At 42.9% G+C, this 23,356-nt stretch overlaps 1 protein-coding gene across 2 annotated transcripts in view; it reads right to left on the bottom strand.

Annotated features, from left to right (window-relative positions):
* Positions 1-23,356, bottom strand: part of LLGL1 (LLGL scribble cell polarity complex component 1) — a 155,639-nt gene that overhangs the window by 60,973 nt on the left and 71,310 nt on the right. The window contains exons 3-7 of one of the 2 annotated variants that reach the window (XM_082261825.1): positions 17,386-17,467; positions 14,192-14,322; positions 4,435-4,593; positions 2,436-2,598; positions 1,944-2,079 (exon numbers count right to left, since the gene is read on the bottom strand). In XM_082261825.1, the coding sequence (XP_082117951.1) occupies positions 1,944-2,079; positions 2,436-2,598; positions 4,435-4,593; positions 14,192-14,322; positions 17,386-17,467 (671 nt within the window). The remainder of the gene's footprint in view (positions 1-1,943; positions 2,080-2,435; positions 2,599-4,434; positions 4,594-14,191; positions 14,323-17,385; positions 17,468-23,356) is intronic. The other variant, XM_082261826.1, reaches the window with a different exon arrangement.

Below are 23,356 nucleotides of genomic sequence, written 5' to 3'. Positions count from 1 at the left end.
CCTAGATCAAACCTTGATCTAGGTATTCTTTTTTATCAATTTCATGTTAAATTTTTTACAAACACTTTTTTTCCAGCAAAGAACAAGAAAGATACAGTGTATCTTTCTCGATTCACAAAAAAAAAAAAAAACTGATCAGAGGCTACCACAGCGATCAGGTGACCCAGAATCAGGAGATCCGAGTCCTGATCGTTAGTAGAGCACGCAAACCCATCTATACACCCCACGTAAAAAAGCCCAACTGAAACTGCATGTGTGTTACGTCGGAGTGAAGGGGTTAGAGTGAAACGCCATGAAGCTGAATACAGAGGTGAAATCAATTTTACGCTTTCACCTGCAAAAGGATGTGCAATTCTGTAGTTTCAGTCTAGTGATTTATATGTACCTGAAACACTCTTAGTTCAGCAACGTCAACTCCCTGCCTTCAGTATGCGCACTTAAAAACCAGCATCATCACACCTGTCCAAACAGCAGGGAGGAGATTTAGAAATCAGTAGAGGAATATCCTTGGCTGTGAGGTTCAAAGAGTGGCTGAACAGTATTGCTAATTTCTTTCGAAGTAAAAAAAAAAAATATCTACCACAGATTTCGAATGCATTTATAGTGATATACCTTATCCCTGGTTCACACCAGTGCGATTTGACAGTTCAAAAAAAAAATCACATAAGTCACACCCCATTGCTGGTAATGGGACCATTCAAATCTTTACCACTCAATTTAGAGCGATTGAAAAAGATTCCTGCACTACTTTTTTGCATGTTCATTGCGGCTTCATTGATTTCTGTTAAATGAAGTCGCAGGCCACAGTGAAATCGGAGGTCCAAATTGCACAGATCTGTGGCTTTGAAATCGCACTGAAGTAGTGCAATTTTAAAGCAGCACTGGTGAGAACCAAGGCTTAAAAAGCAGATTTGAACTCTAAAAAAAAAAAAAAAAAAAAAAACCCACCCCAAACGTTGACCGGTAGTATTTATGGCCGAAGAGACCCGCTCAGTTTATCTGCTGTCCTAACTGCTTTTCTCTGCCCATCTGCGTTCACGTACACAGCCAAGCATACATAGCTCATCTTACATTTATGGCACCACCCTGTGCCATGATGATGTGATTCCCATGTGTCCATGCAATCAAACAGCTAAAGAGACTGAACCCCGAAGGAGAAGATGGAAGTGCCCGTGACAGCCGAGAGCGCTGACACAGCACCACTACAGGGGGATTTCTTGCCAGGTAAAATCGGCCACAGAGTGAAAATACGCTGTGCATACCAGTAAATTATAGCAAAAAGCTCTTGGAGAACATTATTATTTTTTAGGTATTTTAGGTCGGGGAAGAGGGCAAAAAGAATACATACATTTTAAAGTGAACTCCTATTTTAAAACCCATAGTCTAGGCCAGCCTTTTTCAATCAGGGTGCCCAGGCACCCTGGTGTGCCTTGAGGTTTCTTCAGGGGTGCCTCAGCGAAATGCCGCCAAAAATTGTATACAAGGCAGCAGGTGGATGAAGCCTGCCTTTTACGTTACACAAAGTCACAGGTTTTCATTGTGCACCGTTACGACCCTCTAGCTGCCGACCTATGACATCATCAGTTAAGGAGGATGTCAGTCGCCTGCGTAGCATGCTCGTTTGACCCTCCCCTGCTTCTCTCCATAAGTTTTGGTCATATTAGCTGAGTGATGGAGAAAAACGAAAGAAAAAAAGAGAAACCTTGGAATACTAGTCAGTACCAACTTGTACCTCTAACGTTGGGCGATGCGTGTGTGTATGTTGCTGCATTATGTAAAACTTTTAGGACGGGGTGCCTCAAGACTGTCCATTTTTAAAAGGGTGCCTCGAGACTGTCCATAATTTCTGCGGTGTGCCTCGACTGAAAAAAGGTTGAGAAACACTGGTCTAGGCACTGACACACATTAAGCCTCACAAGCTGCATCCAATGAAAGACACTCACCATACGGAATAGAGGAGGTGACCGGCTGGGATGTAGAGGAGGAATTATTGCTGGCCGCCCACACCATGTAACTTCCATCGCTGTGAGAGCTAACGAGCGATGCCCCGCTGCTCTCCCAACACAAACTCTCCAATTGCTGGAAAGAGAAGATGACATTTCTGAATGAAAGGAACAGTTCACCAATTAAAAACCCATTTACTGAAGAAACTCACATTTCATGTCCTTCTCACAGTCACAAACGTGAGATCAAACCTACCAGTTAATAACAATTTTAAAAAGGAAACTGGAGCTTTGAGGACATAAAAAAAAAAAAAAAAAAAAAAAAACACACCACAACACCACCACAGACTTGCTATAATCCCCTCCTTCCCAGCAGCATATACTTTTTTCTTCCCTATGCTTCCCCTGCCAGTCTGTTTGCAGAGTGGTTAAAATTCCCTTATCAAGAACTTGCTATTAACAGTTTCCATCACATAAGAGTCAATGATTCACCTGGTTCCCCAAGAAGAGATGCTCCACTTTCCTGGAATCCCGGTCCCATAAAACTGCCAGCCCCCTACTGTAGCCAATCAGGATCTTCCCCTGCTCCTTTGGATGCTGCTGCAATGATTCTACTGGACCCAGGGCCTTTCCACATCTGTATTCATCTGGCAAGCTGCACAAGGAGATCATAAAAATCAGAAGGTATACAGACCTACAAAATTGCTCAGACCAACAACAAAACATAGCCCATTGTTTGAGACCATCAGTGTGAGATGTGTTGTGTACGGCTCACCAAAAATACTTTCAGGGCACTATTTTTTGGGGGGGGGGGGGGCATAGGTAAAACCCAGGGCTGGTAACAGCACCCCTAACCAGTTCCCCTCCAAGAGGACACACATCAAAATTACTTAAACACCCCCAGAAAATGATATACTTTCTGAAAGCAGAGGCCCTGTAGAATTAAGGGATGATAGTTGTAGTTTTCAAGTTGCACAATATCTTAATTAAATCTATATTTTCGGAGGAAAAAAAAAAAAAAAAAAAAAAACCTAAAATTAATTTTATTACTGACAAAACACAATTTAATTACAGGGGGGGGGGGGGAGAAGGAAGAGGAGGTTGTGATATTTTTAGCCTCAAAACTGAGTGTGTCTGAAATGGCACCCCAAGTTAATAATGCTGTGAAGCAAAGCATCCCAGTCGTGGCATGTGTACAGCCCTGTCCTGCTGTATTGTTCAAATCAGGTGGGCAGCCAGGGGGGCAGTAAAACTAAGGCCCATCCATTTTTTTTTTTTTTTTTGTTGGGGGGGGGGGGGGAAGGTTACCACCCCCTGGCTTCCTATAAGTTTATATCAGATATAAATGACAAGCTACAATAGTTCTGTATGTATAAGCTACAAGACTTTTTGCATTATTTTATAAGTGTTGAGATGCACATTAAAGTGTATATAAACTTCAATAATGATCTTCCATTTGCTTCTTTTTAGCTGTTAAATATACCACTTAAAAAAAAAAGAAAAAGAAAAAGGGGGTCTTATCTGTAATCCTAGAGTTGTCCTAGGCTGATCCTCCTCCTCGCAATGACAGCTTTGACATCCGGGAGAGACAGAGGGATGAGGACCTGATAGCTCAACTTAAACACCACACTGGGCAAGGGGTGACTCGTATGATGCATCCTTTTGTCAACAATGAATAACCACATCAACCCTAGCTATAGCAATACAGAATTTTTGACTAAGAGAGAACCCATTTGAAATGGAATATTTGTATTGTAGCAGATTCATGGAATATCAAACTGTCAAAACATGTAAAACTTCTTTATTACCTGTTAAAAATTTCAATAAAAATCATTGAAAATAAAATAAAAGTGCCTTAGCTTTCCAACAAGTGCAAAATATATTATCTGTCAAGTCAGAAAACTCAGCTGCTGTGATGATGGGAGAGTGAGCAGTAGAAGTAGTTTAGCAGCTGGGCAAACGGTGTACTAATGTACAACTCTGTAATGGCCGATGACTTCTGATTCCCGTCTATGAGGTGTAAAATGCCTAATAAAAATTTGATTATGAAAAGACAACTGGGCAGGGCTGACACCACTCAGTCCAAAAAAAAAATCTGTGTTGTCAGCCCACAACAGGAGTGAATTTCCAGCAGAACAAGCATCTGTCTGTACTTGCAGAATCTTTATAGAGATAAAACAAACATTGGAAATGTACATGTATTGCAGAGATGAATGGGTTTTTTGGTCGTAACATACATTTTAAATAAATACTATGTTTGAAGTAGGATTGATTAGATATTGTTCTACTCTAGTGCACTGTGCGATCATGGTACTAGAGGGTTAACTAAAAGCGCAGATAATGGATTCCTCGAAGACCATTCATTCAGCACTCTGATTATGTTTTTTGTTCAACATGAAGTGGTGATGGTGACCCCCTTCTTTCATTTCCCTGAACCTGCCTGCTGCCACACTCCTCACCACCCCCTCCCCCTCCCGTCAGGCCTCCTTACCTCTGTACAATTTCATCTTGCAGCAACGTCTGGTCCTCCAACAGTTTCAAACTTGGGATCTGTACAAAATAGACCCCTCCTCCTTCTGTACCCAGGCCAACCACATCACAGGAAGCGGTCACCAAAATGACCGTTATACGGGTGACACTCGGAGGAGAGCTGCGGACAGAAGAGGGATTGTTAAAAAATGATTACTGGAAAAAAAAATCCTTATCCCATACTAAATGGATTTTCCTTTTCAGTAAACAGGCTCACCACTCACATGCATTTTCCAGTTTCAGTTACCTTTTAAACGAGCAAACTAACAGATTTGAAGATTAAAAAGATAGGGTGCCTATAAATCCGTTCAGTTTATCAGATTTAAAAAATGGTTTCTGTTTATTCGTTTTTTATGTAGTGAAGCAGCCATATTTGCCCATGCTCCTGCTGGAAAATAATTTGCGTGCGATTGCTTCTTTCTCAATTCCAAACTATAGACCGACTAATCATCAGAAGTTACCACTTCTAAATAATTAGCATTTACATAAGGGCTATTGCGTTAATGCATTGAATGCATTTAGCAATACATATTATTTGCGCTGGTGCGATACATTGTTATTCTCTTTGAATGCCACCCTGACACACTTGCTGACAGAAGAGCACTGCCGCGCAATTGAATCATTGTTCTGGCAGTACATTGCAAGCCACTAAAATGGGATGCATCACATCGCACTGCGACACACTTCCGTCACAAGGTGCAATGGAGGGCTCTTCAAAATGAATTGCCCCCACACTGCATCAATGCAAATAATGTGCATTACTGCAACAACATAGGGGTTGAGTTACTAAAACTGGAGTGTGCAAAATCCGGTGCAGCTCTGCATTAAAATCAATCCGATTCCAGGTTTTTTTTGGCAAAGCTTAAAGAAGTTCTAAAGTCAGAAGTTTTTTTTTTTTTTTATCTTATTGCATTCTATGTGTAACAGCCTGCTCAGCACCCCCTAATACTTACCTGAGCCTCCTCTCTACGAGTCTACGATGTCCACGAGTCCCTCGGCTGTCCGAGACTCTCTCCTGGTTGGCTGAGACACAGCTGCAGGATCACTGGCTCCCCCGGCTGTCAAAGTCAGTTAGCCAATCAGGAGAGAGAGGGGCGGGCCGATTGGCTGCTCAGCTCGGGTGCCTTCATAGCAAGCTGCTTGCTGTGGGGGCACTCAATAGGAGGGAGGGGCCAGGAGCAGCAACGAGGGACAAAGAGGAGGATGTAGGCTGCTCTGTGCAAAACTAACTGCACAGGGCAGGTAAGTATAATAGGTTTGTTTTTTTTTTTGTTTTCCTAAACGAGGAGACTTTCCAATCTCTTTAATTGAACCAACTGAAGTTAGAAGCCGATTGGCTACCATACAGAGCTGCACCAGATTTTGCACTCTCGAGTTTTAGTTAATCAGCCCCATAGTTCGGGTTGTCACCTCATCCCTTTAAAACTGAACACATGTTAATTAAGCAGGTACTGTGGCTGATTAAGGTGGTAAACAAACTCACTTGGTGCCTTATCTGCATTAAATTAGCCTCAGGACCTGTGTAATTCATGTGTGTTTGGGTTTAAAGGGATGAGGTGGCAACCCTACCCATAGTGTGAGCGGGACATAAAATTTTAAAAAAATGCTGCAGTACCACGGCAGTTAAAGTTCCCATTAAAACTGCTCCCCCCCCAATAAAGTGTGTATGGGACTACAAAAACAGTGGTAGCAAGTAAAATGCAGGTCAACCGCAAAGAGTTCTGATGGTGTACTTGCACATCGAAGCCCATCGACAAGCACAAATTGAACAAAAAATAAACTTACCACAGGCAAAATAAAAGTAAAAGTAAAACTGCGTGGGTTAGAACAGGGCTTGACAAAATGTTCCTTAAGTCTAGGAGGCAGCTAAAAAGGTTAGGAGCCAGTTTTTTTTTTTTTTTAACGATTTCAATACTGGGCCCTTTCACCCCCTCTTCCTGCCAAGGTCAATTTTCAGCTTTCAGAGCGGTCACACTTTGAATGACAATTGCGTGGCCGTGCAGCACTGTACCCATATGACATTTTTATAATTTTTTCACACAAATGGAGTCTTCTTTTGGTGGCATATAATCACCGAGTTTTTTTTTTTTTTGCAAGCGAAAAAAAAAAAAAAAACCCTCTTCATTTTGGTAATACATTTTTGCCAAATAATCTTTCTTCACTGATGTGCGGTGAAGAGGCTGCACTGATGAGGCAGCGTTGGACACAGAAAAGTGGCACTGATGAGGCAGCTTTGATAGGCAGCACTGATGTTCTCCATTTGGAACTAATGGGGCTGCACTTAGTGTAAATGTCCCGTCACAGTATAGCCGGTTACCAGCTTTCCTTTCCTCATACGGGGCTGAGGAAAGCAAATGCAGATAACAGGCATTTAGATGTGACACACTGTGATTGGGCACAGCTGATCACATGGTCAAGGGCTGCTGTTATTGGCCCTTCACCTTGATCTGTAACCAGCTGTATTCCTACCTATTGTTATTCTGGAAAGCAAATCGAATGAGTGATTTTATAATGATCAATCAGCTGATGCACTTTGCAGGGTTCTTATGAGGAAAGTGGCAGGGTCTGCATCCCTTCAGGCATGATTTCCCTTTGGATGCAGCCCACCAAAAATGGCATTTTTTTGCAGACGATGCCTAAAATCTGCTTTGTATCTTAGTGAAGTCTTCTGGGAAAATTAGTAATCCAATAACACAAGAAGCAAATGCCATATCCGGGGGCGTTCAGCACACCATGCCCCCTGGTAGCCATATTGCATTGCATAGAGAATTACAGGGCTGCAGGTTGAAAAAAAAAAAAATTTAAAAAAAGTAATTTTAATAACAATCAATTACAATATGACTTGTGTAGCAATTGTTTATGCTAGACCATCTTTTTTTTTTTTTTTTTTTAATTTGCCATTTTTCCCACGAAAGTGGAGTTACCCTTTAAGTTCTGAGCTCTATGAAATCTCACAAAGCCTTGTTCAGCGAGGAAATGGAAGAGTTTAAATCCCTTTCTAAAGAATCTGTTAACATTTTGGAATTTCAGTTGTATCTGCATGATCTCCTTTAACAGTTTAACAGACTTCTATGACTTTGAAGCAACCAAAAAACAGATTTATGGGGAGAACTTTCAGCAGCAGCAAACAATTATGGCTGTACGCTAATCAAAGAAACTCGAGATGGACAAGTCAGGGGAAATGCATTTTAAAGAGTGGTGAACCTGTTTTATGAAATGTCAGGCGGCTAGGAAATGAGTTTATTTTTTATTTAGTTGTTACATGGGTGTCACATCCTCCAGAGGACAGGACACAGCAGTGGCATCAAAGGCTCAAGCATCGCAGAGAATTATGGGAAGGTGTCCTCCTGTTCGGGCTACAGAAATGTATAATAGAATGACAATCGATCGGCTACGCAGCTCGTTCTGATGAACAGCTGGACACGGCAGCATTATAGAGGAACCAATAAAACATGCATGAGACTGGCACGATTCAGCCCTGTCGTCATTGATACGGATGTATGTTGCTGAGCAACGGTACGGAAGTTGCAGAGATAGGATAAGGTGAGATGTTGGACGGGGGGGGGGGGGGGGGGGGATAGGTTGTCTAGAGCAGAGCTGCACAGCATGTACTTTAGGACATTAAGTAATTTACACAAGCTACAGATATACAGAATATCCTCGACTACATAACTGCTTTTTTTGGGTTACAGAACAACTGCTTAGTGACATGGAGCACACAAGCATTCAAACATTCTGGGGGTTCCTTCTAAACAAAAAGTTGGCATAACCAAGCTACCAGAAACAATGCCAAGTTAGGATATGGTGAGGTCCTGCTCTGCACACTTACCATGGAGGGGGGGGGGGGGTTGTTCACTCAGGACTGCCTCCATTCATGGAACACCTTGTAAAGTTTTCAGTGAACACACAGCGTTCTCCGATTGGGAAAGGTGGAGATTGTGACATTTCCCCTCGCCACCTCATCCAATTAGAAACCACCGTTATTTAACCACTTGCTTACTGGGCACCTATATCACCTTCCTGACCAGGCCAATTTTCCCCCCTTTTAGCACTGTTGCAATTTGAATGGCAATTGCATGGTCATGCTACACTGTACCCAAATTAAATTTTTTTTGGAGACAGAGCTTTCTTTTGGTGGGATTTAATCACCACTGGGTTTGTTATTTTGCTAAACATTAAAAAAAAAAAATTGGGGGGCTGAGGAGAAAAAACAAAAACTGTTTTAAAATTTTGCAAATAAGCAATTTTTCTCCTTCACTGATAGGCACTGATGAGGCTGCACTGATGATTAGTGCCCTGATGATCTGTGTAAATGTCCCCTGTCAGGATTGCCGGTTACCGGCTCTCCTCATGCTGTGATAGAGCCAATAACTGGCAACTGTTTACATTGTGATCAGTTGTGATTGGACACAGCTGATCATGTGGTAAAGGGCCACTGTGATTGCCCCATTACCACAATCTGTGAACAGCTGTGTCCAAAAGACAAAGCGATCACAGAGTGTGCGGAATTCGTGCATGAGGGGCATGGTTCCAGGAGGATGTCCATGGATGCCCTCCCAGAACAGAGCGCCACTGTAGCTGTCTTTTGGCTATAGCTCAGTAAGAAAGGGGGTTAAGGAAGGAAAAAAAAAAACCACACACAAGGTGGTTTTCTATGAATGGCAGTGGTGCCAAGCAAACCACCCTGTGGTTGGTGTGCAAAGCGAAAGCTGCTCGCAGGGAATCCCAGCAGGACAGCTAAAGGGCTGTCAGGAGCGGTCATCCATAGAGCTCTACTATGCCCGCCCTTTCCTGCTGAATCCGGGCAGAGTGAGGGAAGATTTCTCCTTAAAGAAGAATCAGCACAAGAGACACATGCCAAGTTTCATCCTTTGTGCTTATTTTTAGGTTTTTCATTTCAGCAAAACCTAGGTATGTGTTTTTTTTTTTTTTTTTTTTTAAAGCTGAAGGCTCCTTTCACACTTGTGCTACTTAGGACTTAGGGTCTGACTTGTGAGACCCAAAGTCACAGGACATGTGAAATGCCATGCCTCTCTATGGGAGCCGTTCCAACTGACACTAATGAAGTCGCCGCATCTTCAGAAAAGGTTTCTGCACTACTTTGATCAGTTTTCGGACACAACTTCAGTGTCCTGAGAGTATCAAAGTCGGACTCCAAAGTTGCACTGAAAAAGTTGTCGGCTAGTGTGAAAGGAGTCTAATACATGGTACATTATTTATAATAAAAAAATTTGGTGCAAAGTAATCTAGTAATGAAGTACAGTACTCTCCATAGTAAGTAGATCTGAATTTTCACTTATCTGACTTGATGAAGCTTTTAAATTTAAAAATTTATTGTGATTGTAAACCTCAGACATGAAATATGAACAGAGCATATCCCTCTATAGTGAGTACCCATCTCAATTAACCACTTAAGCCCCGGAAGATTTTACCCCCTTCCTGACCAGGGCCTATTTTGCGATTCGGCACTGCGTGATTTTAACGGACAATTGCGCGGTCGTGCGACGCTGTACCTAAACGAATTTGATGTCCTTTTTTCCCCACAAACAGAGCTTTCTTTTGGTGGCATTTGATCACCTGTGCGATTTTTTGATCATGCGCTATAAACAAAAAAAGAGCGTCAATTTTGCAAAAATAACAATATTTTTCACATTTTTTTATATGAAATTCCCCCCCAAAAAAAATGCAAAAATCAAAATTTTAACATTTTCGGCCAATTTGTTTTATGCTACATATGTTTGGTAAAAAAAAAAAAAAAAAACGCAAAAAGCGTATTTTGATTGGTTTGCGCAAAAGTTATCGCGTTTACTAACAAAGGGAAAGATTTTTGTCATTTATGTTTATTTTAACGCGTAATGGCGACGATCTGCGGTTTTTTTTGCGGTACTGCGACAGACAGATCAGACCCTTGACTGACATGGACACTTTTGGGGCTACCAGTGACATTACTACAGTAATCAGTGCTATAAATATGCACTATTACTGTAAAATTACACTGGTAGTGAAGGGGTTAACTTTGAGAGGGAGGGGTTATGTGTGTCCCTAGGGGCGTGATTCTAACTGTGATTGGATGTGGCTAGTGGTTTATGAACAGTGATCAACGGTCCTACATAGTAGAACCGTATGATCACTATTCCTACACAGGGGAGAATGAGAGGCGGCTTGTTTACATCAGCCGCCTGCCTTTCTCCCTCTTCACCAGACGATCACGAGTGACCGGGCGGGAGCGCGCCTCCGGCGGCGGGCGCTCGCTCCCAAGACCCTCACAGGCTAGCGACGTAGCCCTACGTCGCTCTGCCTGTGAGGGGCTGACCGCCGACGTAAATAGTCGTGCGTCGGTCGGCAAGTGGTTCAAAGCACTAAGTGTCACTTCTGTCTGCTGCATTATTCCTCTGCTATAAGCAGGAGTCACTTCTGAAATGCTTTTCTGACACCAAGAGAAAAATGGTGACAGGGGAGGGAGCTCCAGCTGAGCGACAGCCTCTGCTCTGTTCCTGTGTGAAGGGTGAGGGGTGTCTTCCTTCCAATCACCTCCCAGAGCTATTACAAGAAGGCAGAAAAAAAAAAAAAAAAAAAGACGGAGAAAAAAAAAAAAAGAAGGAGGAGCGCGCGGAGGGGACTGCAGATCAAGAGGTACAGTTTTTAAGTTGGATTTGTTTCATTTCTGTGTAAAACCTGAGGCCAGTCACTTCACTGGGTATATGTAAGGGTTTACAACCACTTTAATACTGAGGGTTCCAGCACATTGCTGCAAAAGGTCACTAAACATTGCCTGGTATGATCTGGCATTTTTTTTTTAATATATAAAAAAAAAAAAAAAAAAAACTAAGTATACATCATGCGCCAGAGGAGGTAGATTTTGGGATTTCTGATAGCATGGACAAGGCAACCATAAAACAAAGACTTTATAAACAGCCATAAAGCAAAGTTTCTGCCAACATAAATCTCGCATTTACAATGTTAGGAGAAAAAAAAAAAAAAATGTAATAAAAGGGTATGTAAATTTGCCAACCAAATAAACATTTCAAGCACACATTTTCCTAAAATCCATTAGTAAATATGGGTAATGCTTCAGGAATTTACATCAGCGAGCAATGCCAGTAGACGAAGCAATTGCGCAGCAATACATTTAGCCTGATTTTGGCACTTTATTGCCCAACCACATCAGGTATATAGAAATACACAGGCTATAAAGGCACTGTAGGACACTGGGAATTCGCACGTACAATATTTTGCAGGTTAGTTTTGATTTGAGTGTCTTTGAAATCCTCATGCTGGCAGGGCACAGGCTTTTCTGCTCAGAGTGTGGCTGCTTTCTACAGAACACAGACTTTATACACACACACACAGTTTTTTTGGGGGCACCTGGAATGTATTGATACGATCTGACATTCAGAAATGACGGAGGATTTCTAACAGAAGTAGTATCAGCAAAAGGGAGACATCATCCTACTGACTGCAGGTTATGTCCCTTGTGCAGAGGTTTCTTTTTTTTCATTTAGCTACACTTAGGCTTTAATGCTATGAAATGTGAAATGACAAGAAGGCATACATGCTCCATAGATGGATGGTAAATCTGTGTCCATAAAAAAGGAGAAGTGACATATTACCAATCACCATTAGACAATTAGCATTAATACAACTAAAAAAGAAAGAAAAAAAAAAAAAAAAGGATATCCTGTGTGGTACCCAATCACCCGTGGCATTTAAGTTTGCAAAGGTCCCACCTTCCACCAGTGACCCTCTTCCTCCTCCTCACGCTTGTATACTGCCTGCCCCGAGCCGGGCCATCTGCACAATCAGGATGATGTGGAAAGGTCAGGCACTAACAGCACCCAATCACTTCACAGAAGGCAGATCAGCGATAAATTCTAGTGGGTTACAGTGTGTTTGAGCCGTCCACATATTGCTCTATGTAGGCAAGAGCCACTGTGCTCTGCTAGTGGAGAAGACTACAGGACTTCACTAGACCAGTTATGATCTAAAGCCGCCCATAGATGGATGAAAATTCAGCAGAAATCAGCCAAATTCGCCCATCAACACTAAATGTATTACATTGATAACTAAATGTGTTGATGGAGGAATTTAACAAATTTTCTTTCCTGCAACCCAGGGTGAATGAACCACTGGCCATCGATTTCAAAGCCAACAAGTCAACCCTTCTATGAGTATGAGACGCCAAGAGCTTTCTAGACTGCTTTCATGCATCTCTGTCCACAGATGGATTCAAAAGGAGTCCCAAATAGTAAAAAATAACTATTACTGACAGGACCTACATTCTCAGTGGTATGCCTTTTTCCAATGCAGGCTTTAACTTTGTTAGCTGTTACAGGCAATGTAGGCAGTTCTTATTTCATAGCTAAGTGAGATCTTTAGTAATGTGTAACTAACTGCTATGTGAATGGGAACACAAACAAAGTGAGGTTTTCTCAAATTTGGACTACAAAAGTGGAAATAAATCTTAAGGCTGGGCATAGATGGCATAAAGTGATATTAAAGGCTGGTATTTTTTTTTTTGTTTAAAAAAAAAAAAAAAAAAAGTAATACTTAGGCTCCATGCACACCAATGCATTTTTTCACGCTTTTTGCAGAAATGCAGGACATTTTTTTACATGGGTTCCTATGGAACACGTTGACATCAATGTGTTTTTGTGGCTCTGTTTTTGAAAAGGGTCAGGGACTTTTTTTTAAACGCAAAATGCAGATTTTTTTTTTGGTTTACTTTTTTGGTTCAATAGACTTTAATGGGGAAGCTGTAGAAAACCCACGTAGAGGGGTTTTACCATGATTTTGCCCCATAAAAAAACTGAAAATCGTGGGGAAAAAAAAAAACGCTGTACAAAACACACTGTAGAAATGCTCAAAAAGCAACATGCACCGGTGTGAATGAAGCCTTACCTGCTCTGCGCAGTGGTTTTGCACAGAGCAGCGCTGATCCACTTTTTCTCGGGTCCTCCTTTCAGCCGAGTGCTCCCATAGCAAGCAGCTTGCTATGGAGGCACCCGAGCTGTTGCTCTGTGTTCATTCCCACACGGAGTGCGGCTCAGCTTCGCCGTCACTCTTTTTATTGGCTGCAATAGACAGTGGCAGGAACCAATGGCTCCCACTTCTTTCTCAGCCAATGAGTAAGAGACCTGTTAGAACCGCTGCCCTCATGCACATCGCTGGATCAAGATGGAGCTCAAGTAATAGGGAGGGCTGCTGCACACGGAAGATTTTTTTTACCTTCATGCAAAGAAATAGTGGGATAAGTCTATTTTTAAATTATGCACCCAGTTCAGTCTATTTTTTAAATTACTTTTATAAATCAAGGTCACCCATGGCTTGAATTATGAACCATTCAGCTGGAATAGGCCAAAATTCAAGCTGTCTATGGGGGCCTCTAGAGAGACTACACATGTACTTCACATGTGTGAAAACTATTGAACACAAAGCACATCAGGCTTTGTAAATAATTACTGAGGAGATTGCGTTTGTTGCCCACATCAACCAGATTCTCCCCTTTGCTCTTGGTGTGGAGAATAGAAGTAAAGGGATAACCTTACTGGGTACTCATTTCAGGTCGGCTCGGCAGTGGCCTTTTCCACACACTATATCTGCACTCAGACAACGAAGCATTGATCCCCTGCTCTGTGGTCTAGAGGCACCCCTGCTGCTTGCCTTCTACTTTAATCTGCTCAGCCACAAGCGTGAGAGAGAAAGAAGAGGAGTTTGAGTACTTAGCGCAGTCGAACCCTGGTCGGCCTGGTAGGATGAAGCTCCTGGTTTCCTCGATTTGGGAGCAGCCATCTTTCTGCTGCAGCTCCCACAGATGGAGAGTGTTATCATCCAGCAGGGACAGGAGACGACCCTGGAAGGCAAACAAGAGGTTACTTTACAATTTCTGAAGTAAGGCTTTAAGGAAGCTTACAAAGCTGCTTGTCATGCACGCAGAGGGGATAATTTGGGTAGAAATCAACCAACCACATAGTACATTTCTGGCTTAAGCCTAGAATACACGATGAGACTAATTGGACGCAAAAAAAAAAGTTTTCAGAGCTATCCGATAATTTGATTGTCCATACACAACCTTCAAGAGGCGATCATGACAGTTCAAGCGAAACTATCCAAAAGGGACAAGCACAAAAGTTTTTAATTTAGTCAATACCGTAAGAAAAAAAAAACATCAACTGACCAAGACTGCACATGCTCGGAAACAAAAGAATAAATTACAATACAATAGACCAAGTTGTATTCTGTCTTACAAGTACTCTTAATTTTTGATAGGACACTAGCATGCAAAAAAAAAAAAAAAAAACCCAGACGATCAATCATTTAATATTCTCATCATGTGTACCAGGTTTTAATGTGCATCTAAACCCAAAAACAGAAAGGTAATATATTGCAGCTTACTAGTACTTAGATAAGGTTTTTATAAGTTTTTTCTCCCTTTTTTACCTAGTAATCCTACCAGTAACACACTTCCCATAGGAAGGAAAAAAAAAAAAAAAAAAAAGTTCCCAACACAGTTTAAAATTCAATGCTGATAACTTTATTGTTCCAGACAAATGGACAGGGAGGCAGACCTCACTCTTCCAGTCCTAGGCAGGGATTCCCCTGAAATTTGAAATTGCCATCATATTTTTTTTTATTGGCCATATTTGGCTTGCGGGGCATTGGACAAGCCTCTTCCTGGCATCTGGCACCCAGTCTCAGGAGGGTGACCTGAATCTAGGCTTGAGGAATATACTTCCTGCCCCAGGGTGGCATCACTATGAAAGAGGAGACTTGTCACTGTAGGACAGAAGGTATGTTAAGACTACAGAACCGTTCCCCCCCCCCTCTCCTCTAAGATTGGGGGGGGAGGTGCTCTGTAGTTCAGAGGTAACCTGGGCAGAAAGCTAGTGCAGAGTGGACAGGACCACAATGGATCAACAGGTATTTTTTGCACTGGTTAAACAGATAACAAAATGCTTTCAACGGTATACATAACAGACCAGAAGGAAGGAAATATGAGCAGTTATTTTTAGGGTTTAGATTTACCTTTTAGGTGTATGTAAAAGCAAAACTAATTTTTTAGTGCTTAGTAGAGTGGTGAAGGGTTAGAATCAGTCAGATTTGAATTGCCGTCAGAGTCCCCCCTGGGGAGATTCACCGGTTTCATTTCTCCTGGTGACCAATGTCACCAAAAAGACAAGTGAGCGAGAATTCAAGGTTTAGGGCTCATGCACACACAATGGTTTTAGAGCTGCGGTTAAGGCCCGTACACACGTGACGAAAATCGGATGAAATATCCTCTGATTTTTCTCTCTCTTGCTCAGCGTTCATTACCGTTTTTAGTTGACAGTGCAAAAATGTTCACGAAATTTCTCGTCCAATTTTTTTTTTTTTTTCTGGCACATTTGTTCCTAGACTTCCGGGTTGTCCGCAACTTCAGATCATGCGCGGTCTTTCGTATCCGATTTTTCACGCACGTACTGCATACACATTAAACGAAAATTGGTCGTCTGGGGACGGACGATAAAAATGTTGGCGTTTGTCCCTCCGTTTTTTTTCGTTGAAAATGTCGGCATCGGCTGCTGAAAGTTGTGTACACACTAGGCAAAAAATCGGATGATTTTACCTCGGATGGGAATTTTCGGCAGTGTGTACCCCACTTTAGGGGCACTTGATGTTTTTGTTTACTGCCTCTAAAAACGCCCATCCATGCTAGCCTATGTGTCCATGCACACAAACTGTCAGAGGCGTTTGGAAACATAAGCGTTTAGGGGCAGTAGAAAAAAAAAAAAGACAGCTTGTGCATCCAGGAGCAGAGGCTGCTGACCTGCAAAAAGGCAAAATGCCAAAAAATGGTACTAAACGTGGCTAAACAGTAAAAAGCTTTTAGCCGCATTTGGCGTTTTTACATTATAGGGAGTGTTTTTACTGTAAAAACACCCACAAATGCTAACGACAAAAAACGCTAGTCAAAAACGTGGCTAAGGCCCCTTTCACACAGGCAGACCGTTCAGATCCACCTGTCCGTTTTTCAGGCGGATCTGAATGGATGCCCCATGCATCTCTATGGGGCATTGGATGTCAGCGGAGACATGTCCGCTGACATCCGATCCATCAAATCTGGACGGATGGAAACCCTATTTTCCATCCGTCCAGAGGATCGGATGGGATCGGATGAGAACGGACCGTCGTTCTCATCTGATTCCCCCATAGAGAACAGCGGGAACCTGACAGCTCTGTCTCCGCACACAGCGCGGAGACAGAGCAGCCATGCGTCTGCACAGCAGGGCGATCAGCGGATCAATCCCCCGCTGAGCAAAAACGGAGTCCGCCGATGGACTCCCCTGTGTGAAAGGGGCCTAAAAGCATGTTTTTACAGCTGCTTTTTCCTGGCACCAGTGCTGGCATTTTCTAAACGTAAACATCCTGTGTGCATGAGCCCTTAGGGTTAGGTTCACACTGATGCGGTGCAATTTGAGTCAATTTTCTGGTGCGATTTCAAGGAGCACATGGAGTGTGGGTTTGATGCGGTTCACATGCAATTCGCACAGGACCCTTTTTAAAACCGCATCACATTCGTACTGTATATAGGTCAGCGGCCTCTATAGAAAATCAGATTTACTTGTCATGCGATTCAATGCTTTCTTAAATGCATCCAAAATAACAGTGTGAACCAGGGCTTACAGTTGTCACCAAAACAAAATCTTCCAATGGAGATGCCTCTAATATATATATATATATATATATATATATATATATATATATATATATATATATATATATATATATATATATATATATATATATATATATATGTTTTTTTTATTTATATATTTAAAAAAGGAGGAAACCAACACAATCTTGGAAAAAACATACACATTTCATGGTGGGACTAACCCTAATGCTGCAGGGTAAGAACATCAATCATTGAGCCTACCTGTCCAGGTAAGAAGTGTAGCTGGGTCACGGTGGCCATGTCCTTGTGCAAACCTGTAAACTCCACTCCAGGGGTTCCATATCTACAGAGTCAAAGTTAAGGAAAGTACCGAAAACACAGGCATCAGTCAGGGATATGAGAGAGAGAGAAGTTTACAGCAAACATATTAGCCAGCAAGGAGAAAACAAGCACCCTTAGTACAGTAAGTCAATATATAGGGAATCCATCATGAGAACAATATGGCGGATGCCACTGCTGACTAGTTTTTTTTATGTTGCACGTTTTGGCCCTTCGGCCTTAGGAGTTAGTGACTCAAATAGAAGAAAGGATAAAAAAAAAGGACAACAGAAAGCTGTTCCATGGCATAGATGCAAATGGTGGACACAGATCATTCGATAGTTTACTGTGTTTAGTCGAAAAGAGAATACTGGTGTAGCACCCTATAGGTAGGTGCTAGGTAAAAGCATAATAGGCCTTGTCTGCCTAACAGCAGGGCCATGTTTCTTTTTGTCAGGTAGGTTGTCATGACTCCCAAGTGTGTCTTCTGAAGAGGGGAGTCTTCCCACTGGCTGTAAAGGAGGCTCCTGATTGGGTTTCCTCCACTGCCCTATCAGATACATTCAGGCAGATTCTGCCGCAGAGGATACTGGGAGAGGATATAAGTCTGAAGGGGCGCATGGCTCGGCGTCTTTAGCAGGGGCAGAGTCCCAGGAGGGAGGGAATGGCTGTCTCTCCTCCTGTCTGAGGAAGGTGGATGTCTCGGGGTGTCGCCTGAGGATCCAGAGAGAATGCAGAGTCGAGCTGATGGGATCTGGTGTGCCGAGAACCAGCGGAGAGCGAGAGTGGTCCAGTCCCAGGAAAGCCTACACAGGTCGTAAGTACTGAGGATTGCCCCTGGGGGTCTGCCTGAAGAGTTAGAGGAGACCACTCCGGAGGAGGTTCTGGGATCCAGTGTCAGCTAGTAGCAAAGGGTGTACCTAGGTTGAGGACCCTGAAGTAGCAAAGGGGGTACATAGTCAGTGGACCCTGAAGAGCTAAAAGTGTAAAGGGGGTGCCTGCAGATTGGGCCCTGAATTGTACAGAGTATCAGTTGAGAGTTGCAGCGATACGAGAATTCACCACAAGCTACCTTCAGCCAGTGCCAGGCTGGAGGGGGTGGTCAGTGACTTTGCAGTGCAGCAGTGTCAGCAGTTCTATGCTCCATAGCCCTGAGTCTTCTGGACCTAGAGTCGAGGATTCAGCACTTCTTTCAAGTTACAGTGTATTCTAAGCAGTGAGCGTTGGCTGGCGTCAAGGCCGCGTGGACAGACATTTTTCTGGATAAAGTCCCAAGTTGTAACTAGTTGAGCCTAAAAGTAGTATCCCACTCATTCCCTTCTCCCATCCCCTTATCTACAAAAAAACACAAAAACAAAGATGTCGGAGTTGTCAATGTCTCAGTTCTCACACCCAGGGTCGCAGCAATGGGCTGGAGAGGTAACTGGTAACAATGGCAGACCCACATCAGACCACAGGCCTGGAAACCTTGCTACAATGGTTTTAATATTGTTTGAACACATTTATAAAAACCACTTTCAAGAAACCGTGTCTTTTACTGGAGAGCTCCATAAATTTCACTTTTTATTTTTTTTGCACATTTCTCAAATTAACATGAACACCATGCAATCTGCTTATGACTTTCAAAACTCTACATAGAGCGAGACCCTCTGTCTCAATACAAATTCAGCGGATTCCTTGGGTCAGCGGTTGTCATCTTAAGAGGTATAGCAGGGCCTCAACTGTGACCCTGGACATCAAGACCACACAATGTTCAGTATACGTATTTCTACAGAGGGACTGTCAGACTGAAAACCTTCAAAAAAAAAACTCTCAACCAGGGTTCCTCCAGATGTGGCTAGAGGGTTCCTTGAGCATGAAGGAATTTTTTCCTCTTCGATGAAGAACCACTGACACCAATGATCTTTTTAGCCATCTCTATGGGAAGGGGGGTTTATGTCCAATGACCATGAACTTAAGAGGCATTGTTACAAGTGAGCATCACACGAAGCTACTGTGACCTGTAGATACAGTAATTATTGTCCGGGTTCCCTGAGCCTGAAAAGTTATTTCAAGGGTTCCACCATGTTAGTTAAAAAGGTTGAAAAAGGCCGTTCTAAAGGTAAATGGTCAGACACTGAATATGTGGCTACAGGTTTGAATGGATACTGTATAAATGCTGAAGACAGTGAGAGACATGAAGCTAGTAGAGATCCCTGCCATTACTGCTTTACAAATCAATGCTTTTACTACAGACTGAAGGGGTCCGGAAATGCACAAGTACCAAAGTGCCGCAGGTGGCTCTCCGAGACTTTGGTAGTTCCTCACAGTACAAAGTTGTTAAAATTGAAAGGCTATCTTTACCGGGACATCTGGTCTGGGTGGATGCATTACTCCACAGAATTGGATAAGAGCAAATAATCATCCCAGTTAGATTAGAATCCTAGAAATGGCCACGTTATAGATTGGTAATCTGGAAGGGGGACACTGTGTCCCCGTCTGCCTAGGGTCCCCTCTTTATTCAGCTACACTTATTCAGTCAGCATTTTGTTAGCTTGATTTGTGACCCGACCATTGGTTGGGACACTTGAACAGAAATTTTTCCCCTCTTCTCAAGTTCTCAGGAGTCACGGAGAGTTGCGCTTGTTTGCTTGAGGTTTACTTTTTTACCCCCCTATTCCCTTTTTTTCGTTTCTTTTCTTCTCTTGTTCCCACTTTGTCTTTTTTTCTAGTTGAATCTTCAGGGGTCTGGCCTCCAGTTGGAGTCAGAGAAATACACATTGAGCCCAGATAGCATCACTTTATTGTATTACATGCATGTACAAATGTTCCTACCCACATGGTCCAGTCCTGTATGACCAGAGTCATGACCAATATTGCTAGAGTAGGTTTTAGCTACGGACCAATTGAAGGAGAGAGATTTATTTTTGTATCTATAATGAATGTACGGTTGGTATGATGGTTTTGCTCTAATTAATGGGCTGTATTATTGGTAATGATGTTGATCAGATGTGATGTCTGCCTTACAGATGGAACATATCCTTGATGTTTTTACTTTTATGTTCTTGTCTTCATTTCGGTTATCATTATTCCCTTTGTATGGCTTTTGGAAAAACAAATTAATACTGATTATACAAATAAAATAAAGTAGATCTTTATTCAGACAGTACCATGTGTGACCAGCTTTAGATTGCACAGTTCCAAAAGTGTCAATTTCCAAATCATACCGAAAAAAATATACATATTTTCACATAGCATTCAATTCTCTTTAATGGTTTACAGCTGCCTTTAGCATCTAAAGTGACCAAAAGAAAGCAGCTTTTGGTATGGTTTCAAAAGACTGTATTGTTTTTAGTCTTCACTCCATTTTGTTGGGGCCTGGGGAGGTGAAGGGGTGACCTTTCCAGCAGCCCTGACTAACTTTAGCAGTATGCAAACAGCACCGTTTGTAGAGCTTTGCAAATCAAGGGATATGGCCTGCAGGGTGAATACAGCCAAGCCTATAGACAAACACCCTTTACACACCAGTCTGTTGCTGGCAGGCTTCCAGGAGCTGCGTTACCCTGACAGTGGGGGATGCGGCCGCGTGGAGCGGAAGCAGAGGTCCTGAAAGGGGCAGCTTATGACCTTAATTCCAGCATGCAGCACTGATGTACATCTTCAGCCTGGGAGACAAAAAAAAAAAAACAGAAAAGTAGCTGCCCCGCTCACAGCTTACTGTCAGTGCATACTGGGACTTTTAGTGCCTAGATAACTAACTTGGAAGCCACCAGTTTCCAAGTGGGAAGTCTCAAATCCATCAAAAGCCGTAAGGCCACCATTTCCATACCTTTTCCCCCACTGCATTGATCTTTCATTTGCACATTCTGGGAAAAATATTAAAAATAGGCAAAGCCACATTCTCAAAAGAGCAGTCTAACATGTCCAACCAGCCACCATGAAAGTCCCTTTTTCTTATGGAATGACAAGTATCTTCCAATTGTGCTCCTGTGTCGTCACCCTATCACGTGATCCCCTCCAGCAGACTGTGCCGACACATTGCGCAGGCATGGTCCACTGTTGTAACAGGAAGCCATGGTTTATGATACACACTGCTTTCATAAACTAAAAACATTCAGCATTATAAACCTCAGATCTACTTTAACAACACCCTCTTCGCTCTCCTTCCCTGCATGAGCTGCAGGATGCTGGTATTGCCTGGCAACAACCCCCCCCCCCCCCCCCCCAAAAAAAAACAAATTAAAAAAACACACTAACTTCCCCATTATCAACAATTTCTATACACAGGCCTTGCATCAGCAGGAGGAAAAAAAAAAAAAAATATATGTATATATTATATACATACACACACACACAGTTTCTCACAAAAGTGAGTACACCACTCACATTTTTGTAAATATGTTATTATATCTTTTCATGTGACAACACTGAAGAAATGACACTTTGCTACAATGTAAAGTAGTGAGTGTACAGCTTGTATAACAGTGTAAATTTGCTGTCCCCTCAACATAACTCAACACACAGCCATGTCTGAACTGCTGGCAACAAAAATGAGTACACCCCTAAGGGAGAATGTCCAAAATGAGCCCAATTAGCCGTTCCCCCTCCTGGTGTCATGTGACTTGTTGGTGTTGTAAGGTCTCAGGTGTGAATGGGGGGCCGGTGTGTTAAATTTGGTGTTATCGCTCTCACTCTCTCATACTGGTCACTGGAAGTTCAACATGGCACCTCATGGCAAAGATCTGAAAAAAAAAAAAAAAAAAAAGGAACTGTTGCTCTACAATACATAAAGATGGCCTAGGTTATAAGAAGATTGCCAAGACCCTGAAACTGAGCTGCAGCACAGTAGCCAAGACCATACAGCGGTTTAACAGGACAGGTTCCACTCAGAACAGGCCTCGCCATGGTCGACCAAAGAAGTTGAGCGCACAAGCTCAGCGTCATACGTCTATTTCCCAATGACAACCTCTGGATATGAGTGCTGCCAGCATTGCTGTAGCGGTTGAAGGGGTGGGGGGGGGGTCAGCCAGTCAGCGCTCAGACCATACGCTGCACACTGCATCAAATTGGTCTGCATGGCTGTCTTCCCAGAAGGAAGCCTCTTCTAAAGATGGATGCACAAGAAAGCCAGCAAACAGGTTGCTGAAGACAAGCAGACTGAGGACATGGATTACTGGAACCATGTCCTGTGGTCTGATGAGACCAAGATAAAAACGTATTTGGTTCAGATGGTGTCAAGGGTGTGTGACGGCAACCAGGTGTGGAGTACAAAGACAAGTGTGTCTTGCCTACAGTCGAGCATGGTGGTGGGAGTGTCATGGTCTGGGGTTGCATGAGTGCTGCCGGCATTGGGAATGCCAACATGTACTGTGGAATGTACATGAACGGTGACATACTGAAGCAGAGCATGATCCCCTCCCTCCAAGAGGACCATTGCCTTGCTAAAGAACCAGCCCTAAACCCTATTGAGCATCTGTTCAGGCAGTGCTGGAAAATAATGGTGGCAACACAGAATATTGACACTTTGTGCCCAATCTGGAAATTTTTACTTAGGGGTGTACTCACTTTTGTTGCCAGCGGTTCAGACATTGTTGGCTGTGTTGAGTTATTTTGAGGGGACAGCAAATTTACACTGTTATACAAGCTGTACACTCACTACTTTACATTGTAGCAAAGTGTCATTTCTTCAGTGTTGTCACATTAAGACCCCGTTCACACTGGGGCGACCTGTCAGGCGACCTGGTCGCCTGACAGGTCGCCGGCCATAGAGAAGCTGTGGACCCGTTCTAATAGGAGCGACACAAGTCGCTCCGACTTAGAAAAAGGATCCGGAGCTTCTTTGGGGCGACCTGGAGCGACCTGCATTGACTTCAATTATATGAAGTCCGTGCCGGCCGCGGTGCGAGCTGCGCACCGCAACCTGTAAGGTCGCCCC

The sequence above is a fragment of the Pelophylax lessonae genome (genome assembly GCF_965119305.1).
Source record: "Pelophylax lessonae genome assembly, chromosome: 6".
Classification (NCBI taxonomy): Eukaryota; Metazoa; Chordata; class Amphibia; order Anura; family Ranidae; genus Pelophylax; species Pelophylax lessonae.
The sequence above is the reverse complement of the archived record's forward strand: the minus strand, read 5'-3'. Positions and strand labels throughout refer to the sequence as shown.